Source organism: Brachycentrus maculatus, unplaced genomic scaffold (genome assembly GCF_059751285.1).
Source record: "Brachycentrus maculatus isolate JH-2025_06_01 unplaced genomic scaffold, ASM5975128v1 h1tg000404l, whole genome shotgun sequence".
NCBI lineage: Eukaryota > Metazoa > Arthropoda > Insecta > Trichoptera > Brachycentridae > Brachycentrus > Brachycentrus maculatus.
The window spans coordinates 417501-440881 of NW_028281153.1; the positions used below are offsets into that span (position 1 = coordinate 417501).

At 34.3% G+C, this 23381-nt stretch overlaps 1 protein-coding gene across 1 annotated transcript in view; it reads right to left on the reverse strand.

Annotated features, from left to right (window-relative positions):
• LOC148302872 (uncharacterized) overlaps positions 1–23381 on the reverse strand; it is a gene marked incomplete at its 5' end in the record, with an annotated part of 143085 nt that overhangs the window by 91905 nt on the left and 27799 nt on the right. The window contains 2 exons of the mRNA XM_088270916.1: positions 18550–19301; positions 21108–21361. Coding sequence (XP_088127042.1) covers positions 18550–19301; positions 21108–21361 — 1006 coding nt within the window. The remainder of the gene's footprint in view (positions 1–18549; positions 19302–21107; positions 21362–23381) is intronic.

Genomic DNA, 23381 nt, shown 5'->3' on the forward strand with positions numbered 1-23381 from the left:
TAAACAGTAAAGACAATTTGCGACGAGTGTCCGAAGACAATAAATAGAATTTTCTTTATGTTTTCTGTTGTTTATTTTTATCTTAATACGGTGTATTTTCAAACAAACAAAGTTTTTATTTTATTTATTTGAAACCTATTATTTAACGGACTTTCGGCTTTAACCCCCCCCCCCTCCTCCCTATTAATCCGTTATATCGAGGTTTTACTGTAATTTACGATAGTTCTCACTAAACGTGCAGTTTCTTCTTATAACTTTCATGGTCGAAACTATCGAATGTCGACAAGAATGACTGTTGACAAAGAGATATTGAATTTGAATCCGACTACGACGAATGGATTGATAATTTCATGAATCGATGGTTATTTTTAGAACATATTTTAGAAAGTTATATAATTACATATATATTTTTTATCATCGTCAGACGAATAAATTAACCATAAAACGTTCACATACAAGAAATTATTAAATATACAGGATGTTTTATACAAAAATAAACACGGTAGGTACAAGCCAAAAAATGTGAGTATAAAACAAATATCGATTTATTTACTAACTTTTTCCCAAGTTCATAATCAATTGAATGGTGTTATTTATCAATCTGACATAAAGTTAGTAGTATACCATGACGATTTAAATTTAAAAATAAAAGACTTGCACAAGACCATTTTTGAGTTTATTAATGTAAACACGACCATTTTCGAGAACTGCAGATGTTCTTAGTTTGTATTTTCACCTGTTGATGAGTACATCTACAGTTCTCGAAACTGGTCATATTCATATTGCTTAAATAAAAATGGTCTTATACCAGGGTTTTTATTTTTATATTAAAATTGTATAGTGTTAACAGTGCAAAAATATCCTTTGTATTTATTCGAAAAATATCGATGATTTTATTTACACATTTCTAAGTGATATTTTTAAATGATACCTTTTTAAATTTATAAATACATTTGTTAACGCCTCAACGCATATATTTCAATATTTTATAAGACCTGACTTATATTTTAAAGACTGACGTTATGCATAATAAAACTAGTAACTATTTTTTGAACCCAGCAAATTACATAATAAACGTTGATTTATTCCTTTAAAAAAAACTAAAAATAAGGAAAATATAACAGGTATATTATGTAAACACTTATTACTTATAACCCTTATCCGCACCCAATGGTGCATAGGGCACTGCATCGAATTGACACAGTGTTATATTGATCATTACTTACATGAAGGCAAGGTGATCACTCTTGCGCTTCATGAATCGGTCCAGGGTAATATTAAATAAATATTACAGTGTAAAATCACAAATATTTATTTTCACCCCCCCCTGGGAATCGAACCCGGGACCTCCAGCACGGTAGATAAACACGCTGACCATTACACCACAGAGGCGGATGTAAACACTTCGCTCACTCCTTTCAAGAACGTCATAAATCAAAAATCGACCATTTTCAGCTGTGCATGTTTTCGGAATGCCCAGAAAATCTACTATATTCCAGCAAAAGAGGCATATTTTTAACTTAATATTTACCCGCTACAGGGCAGAAAGTGTTGTTTTTGCATTTTTAAGAAAATGCATTGTTAAGTTATTTTTTTTAATAAACTAAATATTTTTCAAAGGGAGAAAAAACCTTCAGGTTTTACCTTAAAAGATCTGTTGCACTGTTAAAAGTTTAATAAGTGGCTTGATATTTATTTTTAATACATTGTATTATATTTTTAAACTTTAAAAACGTTCTCCTGAAAAATCAAGTTTTTTGATTTATGACGTTCTTGAAAGGAGTGAGCGACTTATACTACTATAAAATACAACCAACCTAATGTTTAAATAACAAAAATAAAAACACTTGTAGTTCTCGAAACTAGCCGTGTTTACATTAATAAACCCAAGAGTGGTCATGTGTAAATATTTAATTTTTATATTTAAATCATCATGTTACTCCACAAACTTGATACCAAATCAATAAATACTGCGTTTTATTGTTCATATATAATCGATATTATACAATTATGAAAATTAGGAGCAATACCAAACATAGCAAGTATAATCGTTCTAAACGAGGCCTTGAGTCTCGGCTTATTTGGAATATAAACACGTCGGTTGAAATGTTTAATTACATATTTATTAAACAGCGTCCTTAAAACCACAACAAGGAACTTACATCACTTTCTCGTCATCAGGAAACGTTACATCCTTGAAAACAGCTCCAAACGAACAACGTTACAACAACTGACTTTATATTACACAACTTCGGTAACAAAAACACAGCCGTGAGTCATTAAAACCATAAGAAACACAGTTTTTTACAAGCGATAGTAATTATTACATCGTAAACACACATAAGGTCATCCAAACACTGCAACGACTGACGGAATCGTCAACCCTATCAAGTGTGTTTAAAAAGTTCTAGATTGAATTAAAATATTTAAAATTTCGTTCGATTTTTGACATCTGCCTTATATTATACAACACAAGTAACAAAAACACAGCCGCGAGTCGTCAAAACTATAAAAAATACAGTATTTTACTAGCGATAATAACGATTATCATAGTAATAAACACACATAAGGTCATCCAAACACTGCAACGACCGACCGAATCGTCCAACCTATCAAATGTCTTCGAAATATTCCTGAACGCGATTCGAATTCAAATTTTCGAAATGTCGTTCGATCTTTGACAGCTGCTGCTCCAATGGCAGGGCCGGGCGGGAGACGTCGCGGCTGTCAGGTGAGGTTTGGCGCGCTTTTCGACGTCACTCTGACATAAGGAACGCGTCCCGCGCGCGGTAAGGTCCGCTGCACACTGAGCGTTCGGATACAATAATAAAATAGTACTAGAGCGCGCTCACATTGTGTTACGCGTTACCTCCGACCGGTTATCTATCTCTTCCGTGCCTGAGGAACACACGGCAGCGGCGGTTGGCGCTATACGATCTAACACGGCGAGACACGGGATAAACAGTTAAATTCAATTCAATTCAATTCAATTTATTTGTTTCAATTAATATATACATTACAAACTATAAAAAATTTAAATCGTATACATTAAAAATAATAATAATAATAAAACCCTTATCCGCACCCCAATGGTGCATAGGGCACTGCTTCATATTGTTATCTCGATCGTTTACACACGAAGGAAAGGTGATCAGGCCTCCGCTTCAGGTACCAGTCCAGGGTAATATTGAATAAATATTAGTGAAAAAAACACTTATATTTATTTGACCCCCCCCCCTGGGAATCGAACCCGGGACCTCCAGAACGGTAGCCGAGCGTGCTGACCATTACACAACGGATGCGGACATCAAAAATACATTAAAACAAAATATATGCAAGAACTATTGCTAAAGGTGTAGAAGAATCCCGCTTTGGAAAACTCATTCCGGCACATGGAACAGATCAATATCCAATGAGATATTGTTCAACATAGCGGTAGCTCTTCCTACAGGCATAACTATCGGCAGGTTGGTCCTGTGTATAGGAATGTGAAACAATCTATGCCGACGCTGTCTTAGGTAACTATCGGGAACATACAGACCAATGTTCCGGATAATTTCAGGATTATCGATTATACCGCGCAACAATCGATAAAAATGCGTAATCAAATACACATTCCTTCTAGTCTCTAAACTATTGTAGCCAAGCATACCCTGGAGAAACTCGGTCGGGTACAGCCAAGGATAATAGCCGTAACAAACAACTCCTTAGGGCCCAGCATTCGTTAAGTCGTCGATTAATATATCGTCTTCTTCTTCTTCAGCCTTCTGTCCTCCACTGCTGGATATAGGCCTCTTCAATATCCTTCCATGTCCTTTGGTCGGTTGCTGCTTGCAGTCAATTTTTACCCCCCACAGCGACTATGTCGTCGAACCATGTTTTTTTGGTTTTCCGATTAATATATAATAATATATATAATATATATACTAATCACTCATTTCGCTCTCATGAATTAAAATTATTACACCTTGTTCCATATAAAGGCCAAATTATGAATTATCTTGAAAATTTAGAAATCCAAAAAAACCTGAATTCTAATAATAATTTATTAAATAATATATTGTTTCAAAATTCTTCACCTTTGCTTTCCATTTTTCCTTTGTTTTCAAACTCCGCCCCTTGACTAACCCCTTCCCCTTACTTTCCCCTCTCCTTATTTATAGAACAATTTTATATTTTATATTTTAGTTACTATACAGACCTGAATGATGGAAGTTTAACTTCTGAAACATGTAGTCTATAATAAAACTCAAGTGGTAAAAAACATGTGTTTTCTTTAATCATTGTAATATATACAAGTATTTAAAGGAGAATGTAAATATTTGTTTCTTAAAATTCTTACATCTTTAGGCGAGATAATCGATACCCCGCAATTCAATTTTCTCTAAATTTAATAAAATTTGTTTTTGCATTGAAAAAACAAGTTTTTCTTCGACATAATTGTATGATTTTGAAAAGAAAAAGAGTTATTGACAGGTAAGCAGTAAAAAAATATATATATGGTTTTCTATATATATTCTAAAACAAATAATATTTCACACATATTCTTTGATTTTTTTAACGACTTAACGAATGCTAGGCCTTAAAAAAGCCTTGCCATAACTGAAATGTAATTTTTTTTTCACAATTAACATAATTCCATTATTCCTAAATAAAATAAGAAACATAAATATAATTACTAATTACGATGTCAAAAAAGATTAAATATTCAACACTCCATAGAATCATTCATCGTTCACGTTGTGTAATACCACATTTGTTCACTTTGCTATTACACAAAGTGGACGATGAATGATAAGGAAAGTGTTATATTACCATATCACAAAGTTAACAATGCTTTTAATATACAAAAGGTAAAACATTTCTCTGGCGCTGTAGAAAGTGTCCATAGCGATCCAGGTAGGCTTGTTATAGAGATTATATATGCGCTAATCGTTGCACAAGTCGCAAAAGTAAAAAGGGCAACGAATGCTTGCAGCGAACTTCATTCAGATAAGGTTGTAAGAGTTGTATGCGCGATGTAGAAATGCAAACGTGACTCGAATAGACCGTTTACCTTGTACAGTTCTCATTGAAGACAACTCGCATGCAAATTAGATCGACGAACACACATGGAAATGCATTCAAGATAAATATAGCTACAATATAATGATGTATATATGTATATATATATATATATATATATATATATATATATATATATATATATATATATATATATATATATATATATATATATATATATATATATATAAATATATAAATATATATATATATATATATATATATATATATATATATATATATATATATATATATATATATATATATATATATATATATATATATATATATATATATATATATATATATATATATATATATATATATATATATATATATATATATATATATATATATATATATATATATATATATATATATATGTATATTTATATATATATTTATATATATATATGTATACATATATATACATATATATAAATATATATAAATATATATATACATATATATACTGATAAGCACAAATACTGTAAACCTCCAGGTAATTTAAACCGTGCATGAATAAACCAAAGTCTGATTAATTTATGAAGAGAATTGACAAAAATTCTGTTGTAGTTGGTAATAGAAGCTCAAGAAGGCCTAAGGAAACTTGGTATGATCGAGTATTTCAATGACTCGAAGGTGGTCAGGCCAGGAGTCACTGGTGTGTATGAAGAAATTCATGAACGTGAAACAGTCGGCGATTGTAAAAAAAATATTCATTGTTCGGATTGATGTGGTGTTCTTTTCTCTCTGCCTACCTCTGCGAGATAGAAGCATAACGGTTGATTAGTTAGTTAAAAAAATGTCGCTTCAGTGATGAACATTTTGGGGATGCGATTTTTATACAGCTATTTAAAAATGACTGAAAGAGCAGTACGATGAAGCGAGACGCCAGATACGTTAGGGTGTCACCCCCCTCGCAGTTACAGAGGGGTGACGCTAACCTTGGAGCGGAAGCGCGCGTATCCCGGGATACAAATCTCCCACGATACGGCACCCCTGGACCTGGCGTGGGGTGAGACTGCAAGAGGGCTGGCGGTGCATTTGTTAGGGTGTTAGTCAGTGCGTGTGCGCTAAGCCCGAATTCGTGTATCGTGTATTCTAAAGCCAAAGTCTTAATTTTTTCTTGAATGTTTTCCGCAGATACTGTGTGGTACAATTTAAAATATTTGTTAAATTAATAGACTTTGTTTTCACCACTTTTTTATTCATATAATTCAACCTACCGGTTTCAACAGTACATTGTCATCATCAGGGTTTATTTTAAATAATAAAAAAACAATTAAAATATTAGAATACTTTCACAAATAAAAAACTTCCACACACTCCATAAAAATTCTAAATGTTAGTTTATTATGGAGTCTGTGGAAGTTTTTTTTTGTTGTGAAAGTATTCTAATATTTTAATTGTTATTTTTTATATTATTTATAATACACCCTGATGATGACAATATATTGTTGAAACCGGTAGGTTGAATTATATGAATAAAAAAGTGGTGAAAACAAAGTATATTAATTTTATAAAGATGTCTTAATTTTTGTTCACAAATCATCCGTTGGACGTTAAAAAAATGACAATATTTCTAGTGTCCAAATCTTTGTTCACAAATCTGGTTTTATCCACTTGGCAGTTTTTATTTTAGGTGGGAAATGCATTAATTATTTACCTAGCTTATTATTTACAAGGTTTAATAGATCATTAAGTGGGTTTTTGTCACTTCTGGCAAAAAAAAAGTTTTATTCTACTAAATACTTGTCCGCCTCCGTAGTGTAATGGTCAGCACGCTCGGCTACCGTTCTGGAGGATCCGGGTTCGATTCCCAGGGGGGATAAAATAAATATGAGTGATTTTTTCACTGTAATATTTATTCAGTATTACCCTGGACTGGTACCTGAAGCGGGGGGCTGATCACCTTTCCTTCATGTGTAAACGATAGCAGATAACACTGCGTTTATATGACGCAGTGCCCTATGCACCATTGGAGTGCGGATAAGAGTTTTATTATTATTATTATATATATAGAGCTTATTTGGAATGAATCTCACCTATGTTGAAGTAAGCTACACATATATACTTCTCAAATTTCTCAACTAATGGTGCCACAATTGTCTGTATTTTTAAATCTATTGAATTATTACCCGCAAGTCAAAGGAATCCATGACCACAGTATATATTCATATTTCAAATACAGCTCTTTAAAGCAGATACATAAAATGATACGCCCCAACACACTTAATGACGTAAAATTTGATGACGTATAGCGGTGTCCGTTTTTCATTTTATTCACATATCTATAAAGGATTGTATTAGACTCGTTTTGGGTTTATAACAGCCGATGAAATCAATATTTAATTTATCGTTTTCTTTTGCAAAAATCGCTTTCGTAAATACGTTGTTTTCGTAAGTTGGCAACGAATGACGTCACAGAAACGAACCCACACTACTAAAGGGATACGCCCCATAACACATCCGATGACGTTAAATTTGATGACGTATAGCTGTGTCCGTTTTTCGTTTTATTCAAATATCTAAAGTTTAAACCTTCATATCTCCTTTATTTATCTACAGATTTCAGTGAGAATCATACTGATAGTCTTGTGATTTTTCATATTCATTTATTTGCTAAAAATAACACATCATGAAAAAAAATTATTATGTAATGACTTATTTTAAAGAAGTCGTTATTCGATTCCCACGTCTAGTTGCAATTCGTCGAGGTCACGTCAACCATAAAAAGGTCATTATTTCAATACCAAATTGAAAATTGTCATGAAAATAATGCGGACAGATGCAGGTGTCGGTTTATCGGTATCTCATGGTGGTATTGTGGTATTATCGAGTTGTAGTCCTGTGGTTAGTGTCGCGGACTCTTATGTCAGAATTTCTTGGTTCGAACCCACTCTACCACAATTTGATACGTATTTCTAACAATGAGCCGCTTAGCCTCACAGAAATAGTATGAAAATGAAGTATTTTTGTTATTAACTTTTTTTTAAATAATATTAACATATAACATTGTAAACAAGTATATGGACACACTAACAATTTTGTTAATAAATTAAATGGTCAAATTATAAGCTAAAATAAAAAAAAAATTCAAGCATTTCTGAGCGTACGTGATTATAATCCAAGATTCGGACGTCACACACAAATGAAAGAATTTCCGCTGGATAAAAAGCTTCTTCTATTTCGCCATAGATGTCTCTAGTGGAATTCTATTGGCGAGATGACAGAAGTTTTTTTTTATTGAGCAGAAACTCATTTATTTGTATGTGAGGTCTGAATCCTGGATTACAATCACATACATGAGAAACGCCAGAAAATATCATTTTCATTTTATTATTTTAGCTTATAATTTGACACATTTTGAGTGCGTCCAAATACTTGTTCATAAATTTGGGTTTTCTCCAATTATATGAGTTATTTTTCATATTATATTTTGAAATCCCAACATAGATGAAGAAGAATATGTAAGATATGCAAAATGTTGTAAAATATAGCTAGTTCATCGTCCTCTTGAACCGCATTCGACTACGGGCTACACCTGTCTGCACACAAACAGGAAGATAACGGTAGCTATAGAAGATAAGGTTGAAATTATAATATAATATATACGACAAGTTTAACTTTGACCTTTCAGCGAAAGCTAAACTGGTAGTGCGAAATGGAGTCACGGTGCCAACCGCAATATATGGAAGCATGGAGTCTGCATAAGAAGGATGAAAGTAGACTGAATGCAGTCGAAATGCGATCTCTCAGTGCGGCAAAACGATGTATGGTAGATGTGCGAATCGTAATATAAGGAAATAATGCAAGGCTGAGATGAGTATTATCAAAAAAAATTAAGGTGTGTTGAGATGGTTTGGGCATATGAATCGAATGAGTAAAAAAAGAACAGTAAAAAAATATGAGGCGAATGTGGTCGGCAATAGAAGCAGAGGAAAGCCGAGGAAAATTCGTCAAGATAAAGTATTTTAAATACTTGAAAGTGGTCAGGTCAGGAGTCAGAATAATCGGCGGGTATGTATGAGGAGATGCGTGAATTGTATAAAATTCATTTACTTATTTTTTGTTTCTTTGTACATAAAATAGTATTGACAATGATAAAAGCCAATTAAATAATTTACGTATGTTATTAATACTGTTGTAGAGAGAAAAGAGAAGAGAGGGTAGGTGTGTGTAAGGGTGCGTATGTGTATGTGTGTGTGTGTGTGTGAGGGTGGGAGTAAAAGGGTAAGGGTATGGTATAAAATTGAATATGCAGGAAGGAAAAGGAGAGAATCAAGTCTGTCATTGGTCAAGTCTGTAAAGGCTGAAAGTCGGACGAGTCCGACGTTCTATCCTCTCTGCCCACCTCTGCAGTGAAACCGCGTCATAGTATGGTAGTCAGAGTAGTAATTATATTATATTAGCTATATTTTGTCAAATTTACCCGCTAAACAGACGGAGTAGTAGAAGAAAAAAAAATCGATTCTTGCGTTTCTGGTACGGATATGGAATGTTCCCCGTCTTGAACCGGGAAGATCTTGGAAGTAGTTGGACTCCCCATACTCCAGACTCCCCGGTCAGTCAGTGTACATACAGTGTACGATACCGGCCTGTGCTGTGCAGTCCGACTGTCCACTGCGACGCTATACACCTTGCAGACCGTGTGATTCGGAAACTGTGGGGCGCTGTCCACAAATCGCTCACTCCTTTCAACAACGTCACAAGTATATAAAAAAACTTGATTTTTCAGGAGATCGTTTTTAAAGTTCAAAAATATAATGAAATGTATTGGAAAATAAATATCAAGCCACTTATTGAACTTTTTACTGTGCAACAGATCTTTTTAGGTAAAACTTGAATGTTTTTCTCCATTTGGAAAATATTTAGTATATTAAAAAAAAATCAACAATACCTTTTCTTCAAATGCAAAAACAACACTTTCTGCCCTATAGCGGGTAAATATTAAGTTTAAAATATGCCGCTTTTGCTGGAATATAGTACATTTTTTGGGCATTCCGAAAACATACACAACTGAAAAATTACATATGACGTTGTTGTAAGGAGTGAGCGATATGTTAAAAGAAGAGATATTTATCAAACAAATTAATATAAATATAATGTTTTTTCGTGACTTTATATAATAGAATCAAAAGTTACAAATATTCTAGAGTATTTATTTCTATTGCTATGCAAACAAGGTGGAACGCGAACCCAGTATTGAGAACCGCAGTCCGCCGATCGTCGGAAACAGGTTAGGTTTCCGTACGGTCGCGGGCGGTGACCGGTTTCGGATGTTCCATATACGTAATGATATACGCCGGGACTATTCATCCCGATCGGGAAGTCGAATAAACAACAAGACAGGTAGAGGGCCGGGTTCGTGTACCGCCGGCCGACGATAAAGTGCACGGCATTGTGAAATCCCATACTACAGGCGTGGAAGATGACCGTGGGAAGCGGTATGGGAGGAAGAATGTAAGAAGAGGTAAAATGCAAGATGAAAGAAGATACTTTTGAGATGTAATTTGCGGTTTAAGCTTCAATATCTGATAACTCGAAAGAATATCGTGTCGTGATGATAATAATAATGGCCAATTTATATAGCGCCGTTTTCGTAAATAAATCCACTTTTTTAACACTCTCCTTATCATTCATCGTTCACTTTGTGTAATACCACTTTAATAAATACGAATTCGTGACTACCGGTTTCGGAATAACAATTCCATCGTCAGGTCATTAAAATAAAATTATTACGGTTTACATTCGTACAAAATAATATTTATTTTTGTCTTATTTTTTTGTTGTACAAATGTCAAACCGTAATAATGCTATTTTAATGACCTGATGATGGAATGATTATTCTGAAACCGGTAACTAAAAACAGGACATTTTGAAATGAATATCTTTAAATTTTCAACTTAAAAATAGAAACGTAAAAGGCAGAAATAAAAAAAAAATATTTTAAAACGGGAATCTTAAAATGGCTAACGTAAAAATATAAATTTAAAGGGGAGAAAATAAAAAAATGGGAAATTTAAAACAGACTATAAAAAGGGTCATTTTAAAACGGGAATCATTAAAGTGGTAAACGTGACACAAAAAACATAAAAATGGTATATTAAAAAAAATCAATACGGCGGACTTTTGCAAAGGTTTAGTCTGAATATGATTAAAATAATAAATAAAATAATGAAATAAAATCTATAATTAAAATGTGACTTTATTTTAAAATCACTATAAATATTTTATTTCAACTTAATTATAATGTCTACCGGTTTCGAAGCTAACCGCTTCTTTATCAAGACTGATTAATACTATTATTAATACTAGTATTAATCAGTTTTGATAAAGAAGCTGTAGCTTCGAAACCGGTAGACATTATAATTAATTTATAATAAAATATTTATATTGATTAAGTTACATTTTCATATTATTTTTTGACATCTCATCAAAGATGAAGAATAATATGGAAGTCTGGGTATTTACGGGGCCGAAGACCGTCATAGGCTGGTTTAAGTGATCACTTTACAAACGTGTAACATTCACCAATTCTACCCATTATTGACAACCACACGACTCAAATTCTAGGAAGTTCAATATTTATGAACCAATTTAGAAACCTTGTTCTTGAATCACTAGAACTTCACTAGAGACATCTATTGGTGAGATGTAAAGAAGCTTTTTATTAAGCAGAAACTCTTATATTAGTATTTGAGTAGTGTGGTTGTCAATAATGGGTAGAATTGGTGAATGTCACACGTGTGTATCACTTAAGTGATCACTTAAACCAGCCTATGACGGTCGTCAGCCCCGTAAGTGCCCAGACTTCCATATTCTTCTTCATCTTTGATGAGATGTCAAAAAATAATATGAAAGTAACTCTTGTAATTGGAGATAATCCAGATTTTGTGAACAAGTATTTGGACACACTCAAAATGTTGTTAATCAGTCTTGATAAAGAAGCGGTTAGCTTCGAAACCGGTAGACATTATAATTAAGTTATAATAAAATATTTATATTGATTTTAAAACAAAGTTACATTTTAATTATAAAATGGAAAATCATAAAGTTAGTGCTTCAAATATAAATTATATTAATAAAATCTAGCTAGTTATCTCATTTTAATTTATTTCTAACTAACTAACTAACCATCACGCCGCTTCCCCGCAGGGGTAGGCAGAGATAATCGAACGCCACACCACTCTGTCTTTGCAAACATTCTTTGCCTCTTCTACATTCATGCATCTCCTCATACATACCCGACGATTATTACGACTCCTGACCCGGCCGCTTTCAAGTGTTTGACATACCTGATTGTGCCAAGTTTTCCTCGGTCGTCCTCTGCTTCTTTTTCCAACTACATTCGCCCCATAAATTTGTTTAACCGTTCTTTCTTCACTCATACGCTCCACATGTCCAAACCATCTCAACACACCTTTCTTAATTTTATCGATAATGCTTATCTCAGCCTTACATTCTTTCCTTATTTCATCATTCGAACATCTATCAAACATCGTTTTGCCACACATTTTAATTTATTTCAAATGTTGAAATTAAAATTCATAGTAATTATAACAGCTTCATGGCAAGAATAATAGGCACAGAAATCCAAAAAAAAAATAGATAGATGATACGATCGTTGATTCCATTATTTCGTAAATACTTTTGCAGATGGCCAATTGTCGATTACGGCTCCTTCAAATCATCGCGCACTCAGACAAAACGCCTCGTAATGGCACTTAACTCATTTGAGTTCTGTTTTAAAAAATAGCATAAAATTCCACGTAAAATTTAAAAATCATATCCGCCCATCCGCCGCTCAACAGCGGTTCTCATCGATCGGAATTGTTGGATGAACGCCTTCACTTTTCAAGACAGAATGGCGTCTACTAAAATTTTTGATTTTGTAAAAAATGTTAAATTTCATTCAATAAAATAACAACTAAAAAAATAAGCCAGCAGTCGTAATAATCGTCGGGTATGTATGAGGAGATGCATGAATGTGGAAGAAGTGAAGAATGTTTGCAAAGACAGAGTGGTGTGGCGTTCAATTCAATTCAATTCAGTTCGATTCTCTCTGCCTACCCCTGCGGAGAAGCGGCGTGATGGTTGAGAGTTAGTTATTTAAAATAACAACTAAATAGTTATTTTTTGACATCTTATCAAAGATGAAGAAGAATATGGAAGTCTGGGCATTTACGGGGCTGACGACCGTCATAGGCTGGTTTAAGTGATCACTTTACACACGTGTAACATTCACCAATTCTACCCATTATTGACAACCACACTACTCAAATTCTTGGAAGTTCGGTATATATGAACCAATTTAGAAACCTATAGAAAACTATATAGTTATACATTATTTTTGAAATTTCAATACAGATTAATGGAGATAATCCAGATTTGTGAACAAGTTTTTGGACACACTTAAAATGTTATAAATAAACAATTCTTTCCATATATCTGATTTGATCGGTGATTGGTGATATCCAATCTGATGATGTCGGTAACGAAGAAACCCGATCGCTGTTAAATAAAATATATGTGAAAAAACTATACAGATGTTATTTTACCTTATAAAATGCAATTTCACCTACAAATGTCAGTTTATATATATTTCATCATTTGCAAAATTACTAATTACATTTTTCCGTGCCGAGGGCACATTTAAAAAAAAATATTTGTAAAACTTTATAACCAGCCTATTACAGGTCATAAGTCTTGTAAACATACAGACTTATATATTCTTTTTGGCTTTGTTTGATGTGTTTTTATGTTTTGGATGTTGTAGTTCTATGCAATGAAAGAAACGCAAAGAAAGAATGTAAGGCTGAGATAAGTATTATCGATAAAATTAAGAAAGGTGTGTTGAGATGGTTTGGACATGTGGAGCGTATGAGTGAAGAAAGAATGGTTAAACAAATTTATGAGGCGAATGTAGTTGGAAAAATAGGCAGAGGACGACCAAGGAAAACTTGGCACAATCAGGTATGTCAAATACTTGAAAGCGGCCGGGTCAGGAGTCGTAATAATCGTCGGGTATGTATGAGGAGATGCATGAATGTAGAAGAGGCAAAGAATGTTTGCAAAGACAGAGTGGTGTGGCGTTCGATTCTCTCTGCCTACCCCTGCGGGGAAGCGGCGTGATGGTTAGTTAGTTAGTTAGTTAGTTCTATGCACGTTTCCGTAAAGTGTGTTAATTGCATGCTTTGCTGGGGGACGCTTTCTTGTGTTATATGAGAGTAATTCTTAAATGCATATGCAAGGACTATTATGTACTGTATTGACTGTTTAGCATAAATTGAAATGCAAATCGCTAATTATGTTATATGTATTAATTATGACTCATATAAAGGAAATAAAAGCCAGAAATTATTGCACAAGGTCTACATAAATAAAATTCATTAATGATATTATTATTTGGAGGTCAAATGTGTTGATATTATGAATGTAAAAAAAATACTTTCCGTAATTTTCACGCACTGGGAATGCTGCATGAAAATTACGGAAATGCTGAAATCTTAATCGTTTATAACATGAACGAGATGAGATAATTCTAGGCCTTTAGATATTCATATAAAATAATTAATATTATTTTTTGACATCTCATCAAAGATGAAGAAGAATATGGAAGTCTGGGCATTTACGGGGCTTACGACCGTCATAGGCTGGTTTAAGTGATCACTTTACACACGTGTAACATTCACCAATTCTACCCATTATTGACAACCACACTACTCAAATTCTTGGAAGTTCTATATATATGAACCAATTTTGAAAGATTGTTCTTGAATCACTAGAATTTCACTAGAGACATCTATTAGTGAGATGAAAAGAAGCTTTTTATTGAGCAGAATCAGTTTTATTAGTATGTGAGGTCCTAATCCTGGATTATAATCACATACATGAGAAACAACAGAAAGTATTTGGACACACTCAAAATGTTGTATTTAAATATCAATCATATATTAATAGCTAATTTTAAAAAAATATATAAAATAACTTTTACCAGACCATTATTGACAACCACATTACTCAAATTCTTAAATTCGTAAGCCCCGTAAATGCCCAGACTTCCATATTCTTCTTCATCTTTGATGAGTTGTCAAAAAATAATATGAAAATAACTCCTGTAATTGGAGATAATCCAGATTTTGTGAACAAGTATTTGGACACACTCAAAATGTTGTAAAATAATTAAGGTGAATATATTTTCACAATGGAGTTTGTAAAAAGTTACAACCATTTGATGAAGAGTCCATAAAAAGCCATAATTTTATAATAGAGTAACCAATCTTATGGAGTCCGTTATAGAATAAAATCTTATCATGAAAACTAACTAACTAACCATCACGCCGCTTCCCCGCAGGGGTAGGCAAAGAGAATAGAGCGCCACACCACTCTGTCCTTGCAAACATTCTTCGCCTCTTCCACGTTCATGCATCTCCTCATACATACCCGCCGATTGTTACGACTCCTAACCTGACCACTTTCAAGTATTTGGCATACCTGATCGTGCCATGTTTTTCTCGGTCTTTCTCTGTTTCTTTTCCCACTAACATTCGCCTCATAAATTTGTTTTACCGTTCTTTCCTCACTCATTCGTTCTACATGTCCAAACCATCTCAACACACCTTTCTTAATTTTATCGATAATGCTTATCTCAGCTTTGCATTCCTTCCTTATTTCACTATTCGTACATCTATCATACATCGTTTTGTCGCACATTCTTCTGAGAGATCGCATTTCGACTGCATTTAGTCTACTTTCATCCTTCTTTTGCCAACTCCATGTTTCACTTCCATACATTAGAGTTGGAACCAGGACTCCGTTGTGCACTGCCGGTTTAGCTTCCGCTGATAGGTTTTTATTTGCTATAACTGATTTCAGTGCACCATTCACTTTGTTCCCAGCATTCTTATCATGAAGGTTATGGAAAAACAATACTCAATATTACGGTGATGAGTCTGTACAAAGTCCCTATATTTTAGTTAAGAATCTATGAAAAGTAACACGATGAAGTAATTATAATAAACATATTTAAAAAATCAGATTGTAATGAAGAGTCCTTAAAATAACTCAACCTCAGGATGGGGAACCCTTGACAGACAGTCTTAGCTAAAGAGTTTTTAAAATAGGATGAACAGTTTACCAAATCACAATTTAAAGATGAAAGGTCCATTTAAGTCACAATCCTGTGACAAAGAGTTTGCAAACAATCACAATTTCAAGATGAAGTCACAATTTTATGACGAAAAGAGTAAATAAAGTCACAGTATTATGATACAGAATTCGTGAAAGTTTAAATTTTAGGATAAGGAGTTTTTAACAACTACAACGACTCGACTCGGGTTCAATTCCCAGGGGGGTCAAATAAATATAAGTGATTTTTTCACAATTATATTTATTCAATATTACCTTGGACTGGTACCGGAAGCGGAGGGCTGATCACCTTTCCTTCATGTGTTAACAATCAAGAAAACACTGCGTTTATATAATGCAGTGCCCTATGCACCATTGGGGTGCGGATAAGGGTTTGAATGAAAATAAAAAAAACTTTAAAAGGCAGAGCCTGTAAAGTCCCAATTTTATGACGAAAGGTGTAAATAAAGTCACAATAATATGATAAAGAATTTACGGAAGTTCCAATTTTAGGAGTTTGTAAAATCACGATTTTGTGATGAAGAGTGCTTCAAGTCACATTTTTATGATAAAGAGTCCATATGCAGTCATAAAAACCTAACCTAGAAATGAAATTAGGTTAGGTTAGGTCATCTTGTGATAAAAAGTTTGCGACGGTCACAATCTTAGGATTATGAGACTGTGGAAGTCATAAACATTGGGTCTTAAAAAGGCAAAATCTTTGGATTTTGAGGAGTCGTAAATAGATTTTGTTTACTCATGGCTTTTATTGGCTACTTATCCAAAGATTATCACTTTTTATGACTCTATCGTAAATTGCATTGTGACTGAAAAAAAGAAAATCTTATATTAAAAATTAATCAATTTATACCGTGGACCATTTAAAAACGCCTAAAGCATAATTGCTATTCACCGGACATAACATCCTTGTACTGGACACTGTGTTTCCATTCTAGCGTATTTTTGAGATCAGTGTGGCACACAAACATCACATGCACTGCATTCAGAGCAGCAAGCACCAAATTAATAATTCCAAACGGGTTTCAGCCAATGTAGGGGAAATTGTATGCAGAGTAGAATTAAGAAATATTTATTTTAACGCAAATAACGAATGTTTCACGTAGTTCATTCATTTGTACATAATATACTGGCTATACCCGGAAATGGAAAATAAAGAAATTAGAAAGCACACATTTTTTAAATGTTAAATTCACAATGTTTGAAGAGGCAATTCAGACTAATCAAAATCTTGTGTAATATATGTTAAAATATCAATCATAAATTAATAGGTAATTATTATTTTTTGACATCTCATCAAAGATGAAGAAGAATATGGAAGTCTGGGCATTTACGGGGCTGACGACCATCACGGGCTGGTTTAAGTGATCACTTTACACACGTGTAACATTCACCAATTCTACCCATTATTGAACACCACACTATTCAAATTCTTGTAAGTTCAATGTATATGAACCAATTTTGAAAGATTGTTCTTGAATCACTAGAATTTCACTAGAGACATCTATTAGTGAGATGAAAAGAAGCTTTTTATTGAGCAGAATCAGTTTTATTAGTATGTGAGGTCCTAATCCTGGATTATAATCACACACATGAGAAACACCAGAAAGTATTTGGACACACTCAAAATGTTGTATTTAAATATAAATCAAATATTAATAGCTAATTTAAAAAAAATATATAATATAACTTTTACAGTGTTATGTTTCTTAGAGAAAAGTACGACCTATTGCACCTTATCATAAAAGACAAAATAGAGGTGTGGACAGAAGACAGATCTCCTGGCTCCGGAATATACGAGATTGGACGGGGATCAGGACCGTTGAGGCGCTGTTTAGAGCTGCCTAAGACAGGGACAATTGTTCTCAAGCGACAGTCGACTTCAGGGAGACATAACATGACACATACAGAAGAAAAAAATATACTTCTTAACACACTTCGGACAGGAAACGTATTTCTACCAGTTCGGTAGATTGATGCTTAAGGACGGGAGGGGTATTTTTACTTTCTGGTCGGCATCATTTCAAAGGCAGAAAAGAAGGAATTATCCAATGTTTTTATATGATTATTATATACCAATCTCTTTAGTAAGGACTTAACTATATGAACATAATTATCAGATCCCATTGCCAGCGGTTCACAGGCTTAAAAAATATCCGTTGTAAATGTGTCAAAACAATAAAGATAAAGAGAACTTGAAAGAGAGCATTTCTCTCCTACCTTACCCAGTCCATTTGAAAGTTTCTGTGTTGTTTCTGCATTGAATACAAATAAAGACAAATCGGTGTAAAGAATTAGGAAAATACAAATCCAGATAAAACGAAATTCACTCACCGATTGGCTCTTCTCTTGGTGACGATCCTCCTGACCTCCCTGCCGCCGCTGCTCTCGCCGTCGCTCTCCGACCCCTCGCCCCTCCTGTCCTCCCGGCCGTTCCGGAGCCGGCCGGCCAACGACGGGTCGAACACGTGCACGCTCTGCGACTTGCTGACCTGCGGTATCAGCTTCCTGCCCCACGGCGTCTGGACCACGTTCTCGTTCTTATCAGTGTCCAAAACGGTCTTGTTATTGGCCACCTCAGAGCTTGGGGCGTTTTTATTGCGGAAACGATTGTAAGTTATATCTGCCGTGTTCTTAGTATCGAGGCTTTTACCGAGAGCGAAGCTTCCGTTCTTGAGATTCTTCAATCTGATCGCGTTTGGACTCAACGGATTCTCTTTCGGTAACTCACTTCCTGGTAAAACTTTCTTCGGAACCGCTTGCACCCTCGGTTTTGGCATGTCTTTCTCTGTCTTGGACATACATCGCTCCATGATCTGCCTGGCTTTCATCTCGTCCATGCAAGGCAATTTGATTCTGCCGTCCGATTTGTTATCTTTCGGAGTTCTCGCGATATCCGATTCGGTTTTTGAGTTCTTCAATTGCGACGGCTTAACCAATGTCGGCTCTGGAGACTTCTCGTGGTCTACTTCGTCTTCTGATTCCTCAGACGACTCGGAAGAAGAGCAGCTTTCGTCGGAGGAGTGACTGCTACCCGAACCGCTCGCCTCGTCGGATGAACTGTCGATGCCTTCGTCCTTCAAACCCTTGAGAAGAAAAATTATGTAAAAATCGTGGAAACACTCGTAAAAAAATAAAACAAGGCATTTGATACTAAGGTAACCAACCCATTGAGAAAATGTTTCATCAATATATTTTTTGGCAGCGAGGATTCAAACCAAACTTTTAAAAATAAAAATAACTTTACAAATACTATAACAGATGGCAATACAGACATGATTATTTTTATTAAAATTTTATCTTCGCCCTGAAAATATTTCAAATGTTATAATTACAAAACAGACGTAAAACATAGAGAAAAATCTTAGAACAGCAATTTTGATTTTACTAATAAGTTTTAATTTACCACAACTGATTTCAACACACAGTACACTCTGTGCTCAGTAATCACCCTCTATATGAGTAGTCCACTTGCAAACCAAGTTATATTAAAAAATTAAGTTTTTTAGCCAACGGCTCCAAATCGGTAGAAAATAAAAATTTGTAACATTCATATTTAACATTATATGCCAAAATTCGTTGAGTTAGGAATAAAATAGAATGTAAAAATCAATACTCTCGCAAAACTCGCTATGCCGATTGACAGTTCACTTTCTAAAATCTCTCAAAACAGCTCAAATCGGTAGAACATTAAATCTTCTACCGATTGCCGCCGTTGGCCAAAAAAACTTTAATTTTAATTTTTAACATAACGTGATTTGCAAGTGGACTACCCATATCTTCTTCAATCTTTTTTCCCTAGTCCTTTCAATGCCGGAAGGTATTAATATGGCCGTACCCAGCGGGCTGGGATTATTTCAACAAAAATGTGAAGCCTTTAGAAAGATGACTGTAAGTTTGACAATACGTATCAGTAAATTGTAAATATTTTAGTATTTCTTGATCTTTCGAATAGATGTTTTTATATTTTCTAATGAAGAAATATTGTATTTATTGTTTCGGCATTAACTTTGTGGTAAGACATGTTACAATAATTAAAGAAAACACTTCGTTTTTTACCACTTGAGTTTGACCTGAATGATGGAAGTTTAGCTTCTGAAACATGTAGTCTATAATAAAACTCAAGTGGTAAAAAACGAAGTGTTTTCTTTAATTATTGAAGAAATATTGCATTAGATTTGACATTGGCTTGCAACAAGCTCAAACGTTTAGGCGCTCATTTTGTATGGCCGGCCTGGCAAGCGCGGAATTGGAGAGCGCATTTTTTATATATTTATTTAAATTACAATTTTACAAATAAAGAACAATTTTTTTTTTTTGCAGAAACTAACCAAGCCAACTTGTGTGTCTTGTAAGTGAAGTTCTTTCTTAATACATTTTTTATTGTTTTTAACGATTTTAACCTAATATACACACAAAAAAAGAGAGAAAAATTAAGAATATAAACATTTTACAATTTTCATAAAATTAACACTTGATCATTGACCCATTCCTTTATTTTGCCTTTGTTCCATATTTTGTTTTGATCTCTAACATCCGTCGGCAACAAATTAAAAGTGTTGGGAACGATATATTACAGTGTTCTACTCCCATATTTATTGTTAATTCTTGGGACTATCAAACCTTCGATGTGTGTAAATCGTGTATCAAGGTTGTGTACTAAAAGATTTCGATATTTTTGTCAAGTTTGCTGTTCAACGATAACGCGCTAATTGCAGCGAATTGGCTAGAAATAAAACGCAACATTCTGGTAACAAACTAAATTGTAAAAATTGAAGCATAAAAATATGCTAAGATAGAAATCTGATTCTTTATTTTAAATTTAGTGCAGTTGCAAACGACATATTAAATAAACAAAAAAACAACTGTCTTGACAAAAAGTTCCTACTCACTTCCGAGCTCTCCCCCTTGGTGAGAGATTTCCCGATGGTCTGGCTGTTCCTCTCCACGTCGCTCTTGGCCTTCGGCACCGCCGGGATGGGCGCCTTCTTGACGCCGTCTCCGGCGCTCTTGACCTTGGCTTCCACCGCAGACGGCAGGAGAGGTATGGCGCCCGACCTGGACTTTAGGATCCCCTTGACTTCGGACGTGAGCATCCTGGAAGCCTGCTCGGCCAGCTTGTTCTGGGCCATGCGGAAATTCACGCCTAGAGAACGATTCACAATTAAGTAAGGGAGATGTATTGCGTGGCAAAAATCAAATGGCAGTGGGCAGGACATATCGCTCACTCCTTTCAAGAACGTCATAAATCAAAAATCGTCAATTATCAGTTGTGCACGTTTTCGGAATGCCCAGAAAATGTACTATATCCCAGCAAAAGAGGCATATTTTTAACTTAATATTTACCCGCCACAGGGCAGAAAGTGTTGTTTTTCATTTTTAAGAAAAGTATTATTCAATTATTTTTTTAAATATAAGTAATATTTTTCAAATGGAGAAAAAACCTTAAGATTTTACCTAAAAAGATATGTTGCACAGTAAAAAGTTCAATAAGTAGCTTGATATTTATTTTTAATACATTTTATTATATTTTTAAATTTTAAAAACGTTCTCCTGAAAAATTCAGTTTTTTTATTCATGACGTTCTTGAAAGGAGTGAGCGATATAGCAAAACAGGACCCCAAGAATTCTACGATGGAGAGCTTGGGAGAACAAAAGAGGTGTCGGAAGACCCCAAAAGAGATGGTCCGACGACATAGTTGCTGTGGGGGGTAGATACGGCTGCAAGCAGCAACCAACCGATGCAAATGGAAAGAAGGGGAAGATGCCTATATCCAGCAGTGGAGGTCAGAGAGCTCATAAAGAAAGAAAGAAGATATTTCACACATTTTTTTATTTATTGTAACCGCATACAGTTGGTAGAATTCCTTTTGAAATTTTTTGGGTAATATATCCAAAATTAAACAAGGTTATTGGATTGAATTATAATTTTATATACATATATATTATAATATGTGATGCGTTACGCCTTATTAAGATTTTATCAGGTGTTTTGATAATGCCTTATAAGACGAAACGCGACACTTATTATTATATGTATGTTAATAAAAGTAGATTTCAATCCAATAACCTTGTTAAATTTTGGATATATTACCCAAACACATTATTTTTGGACGGCTTTTTCATCAACCCCGCCCTAATTAGTGAATTAATTAGAGTCATACACTAATCACAAGTAACCCCAAACCCAATTCCAATCTGTACAATGTTTTTTGGTGTCTCGGGCTGTACTAAACGTAAGCAAATAGAGCACTTATAAGCATCTCCCGCTCTCTACCAACGGTATGTAAAAGACGCTTTTAAGCGCATCCCGTAAACAATGTGTTAACACGCTAAGGACGGGTGTTTTTTACGCCTGCGGACCGCTGGTGACGGGAATTAATAATTATGTACATATAGTTAAGACCTTTACAAAGAGACAAGAGGTTCACAATATTCATATAAAATATTAAATTTGTAATTCCTTCATTTCTGACTTTGAAATGAGGCCGGCGCAGAAGCTAAAAATACACTTCCCGTCCTTAGGCATTATTCGACCGAATGGGTAGAAATATCTTTCCCCTCCCTTTAGTGTGTCAAGATAAAACTGAATAAAATCAATAAACAGCACGAAGCACACATAAGCAGTTTTAAAGTCAAATTATGGAGGACGTGTAAGGCGTGTTTCTAGAAATATAAAATTTGGCACAGATTCCAGACTTTAAACTAAAGCACTAAATTGGATCAGACGCTCCAGTAAGTTTTTTGGCAAATGTACAAATGCATGCAAACAGAATAGAAATAATAAACAAAACGAAAAAAAATATACAAAACGCATGCAAAGAAAAGTGCAGCATAGTGAAAACATGCATCGTTATAAAATCAATTAATTTCCAACACCATAAAAAAATAAAGATAAAATTAACAAAGCGTAGCCAGTGCCTTCTATACCGTAGATACAGAATGCTGTAAAAGGTTTAGGAATGTCATACGTAATCTGTTACTTTGACCAACAAATCAATTGTGTTATCTATCCATGTTCACGGATGCCGAACTGTTCACTATGCTAGTGCTAACATTGATGTACGGAGGCGAAACATGGAATTCGAAAAAGAAGTTTGAAAGCTGAGTGTTTTTTTTTCAATTACCTAACGTCAAAGTGACTCTGAAATCTAGCTACAGCTTAT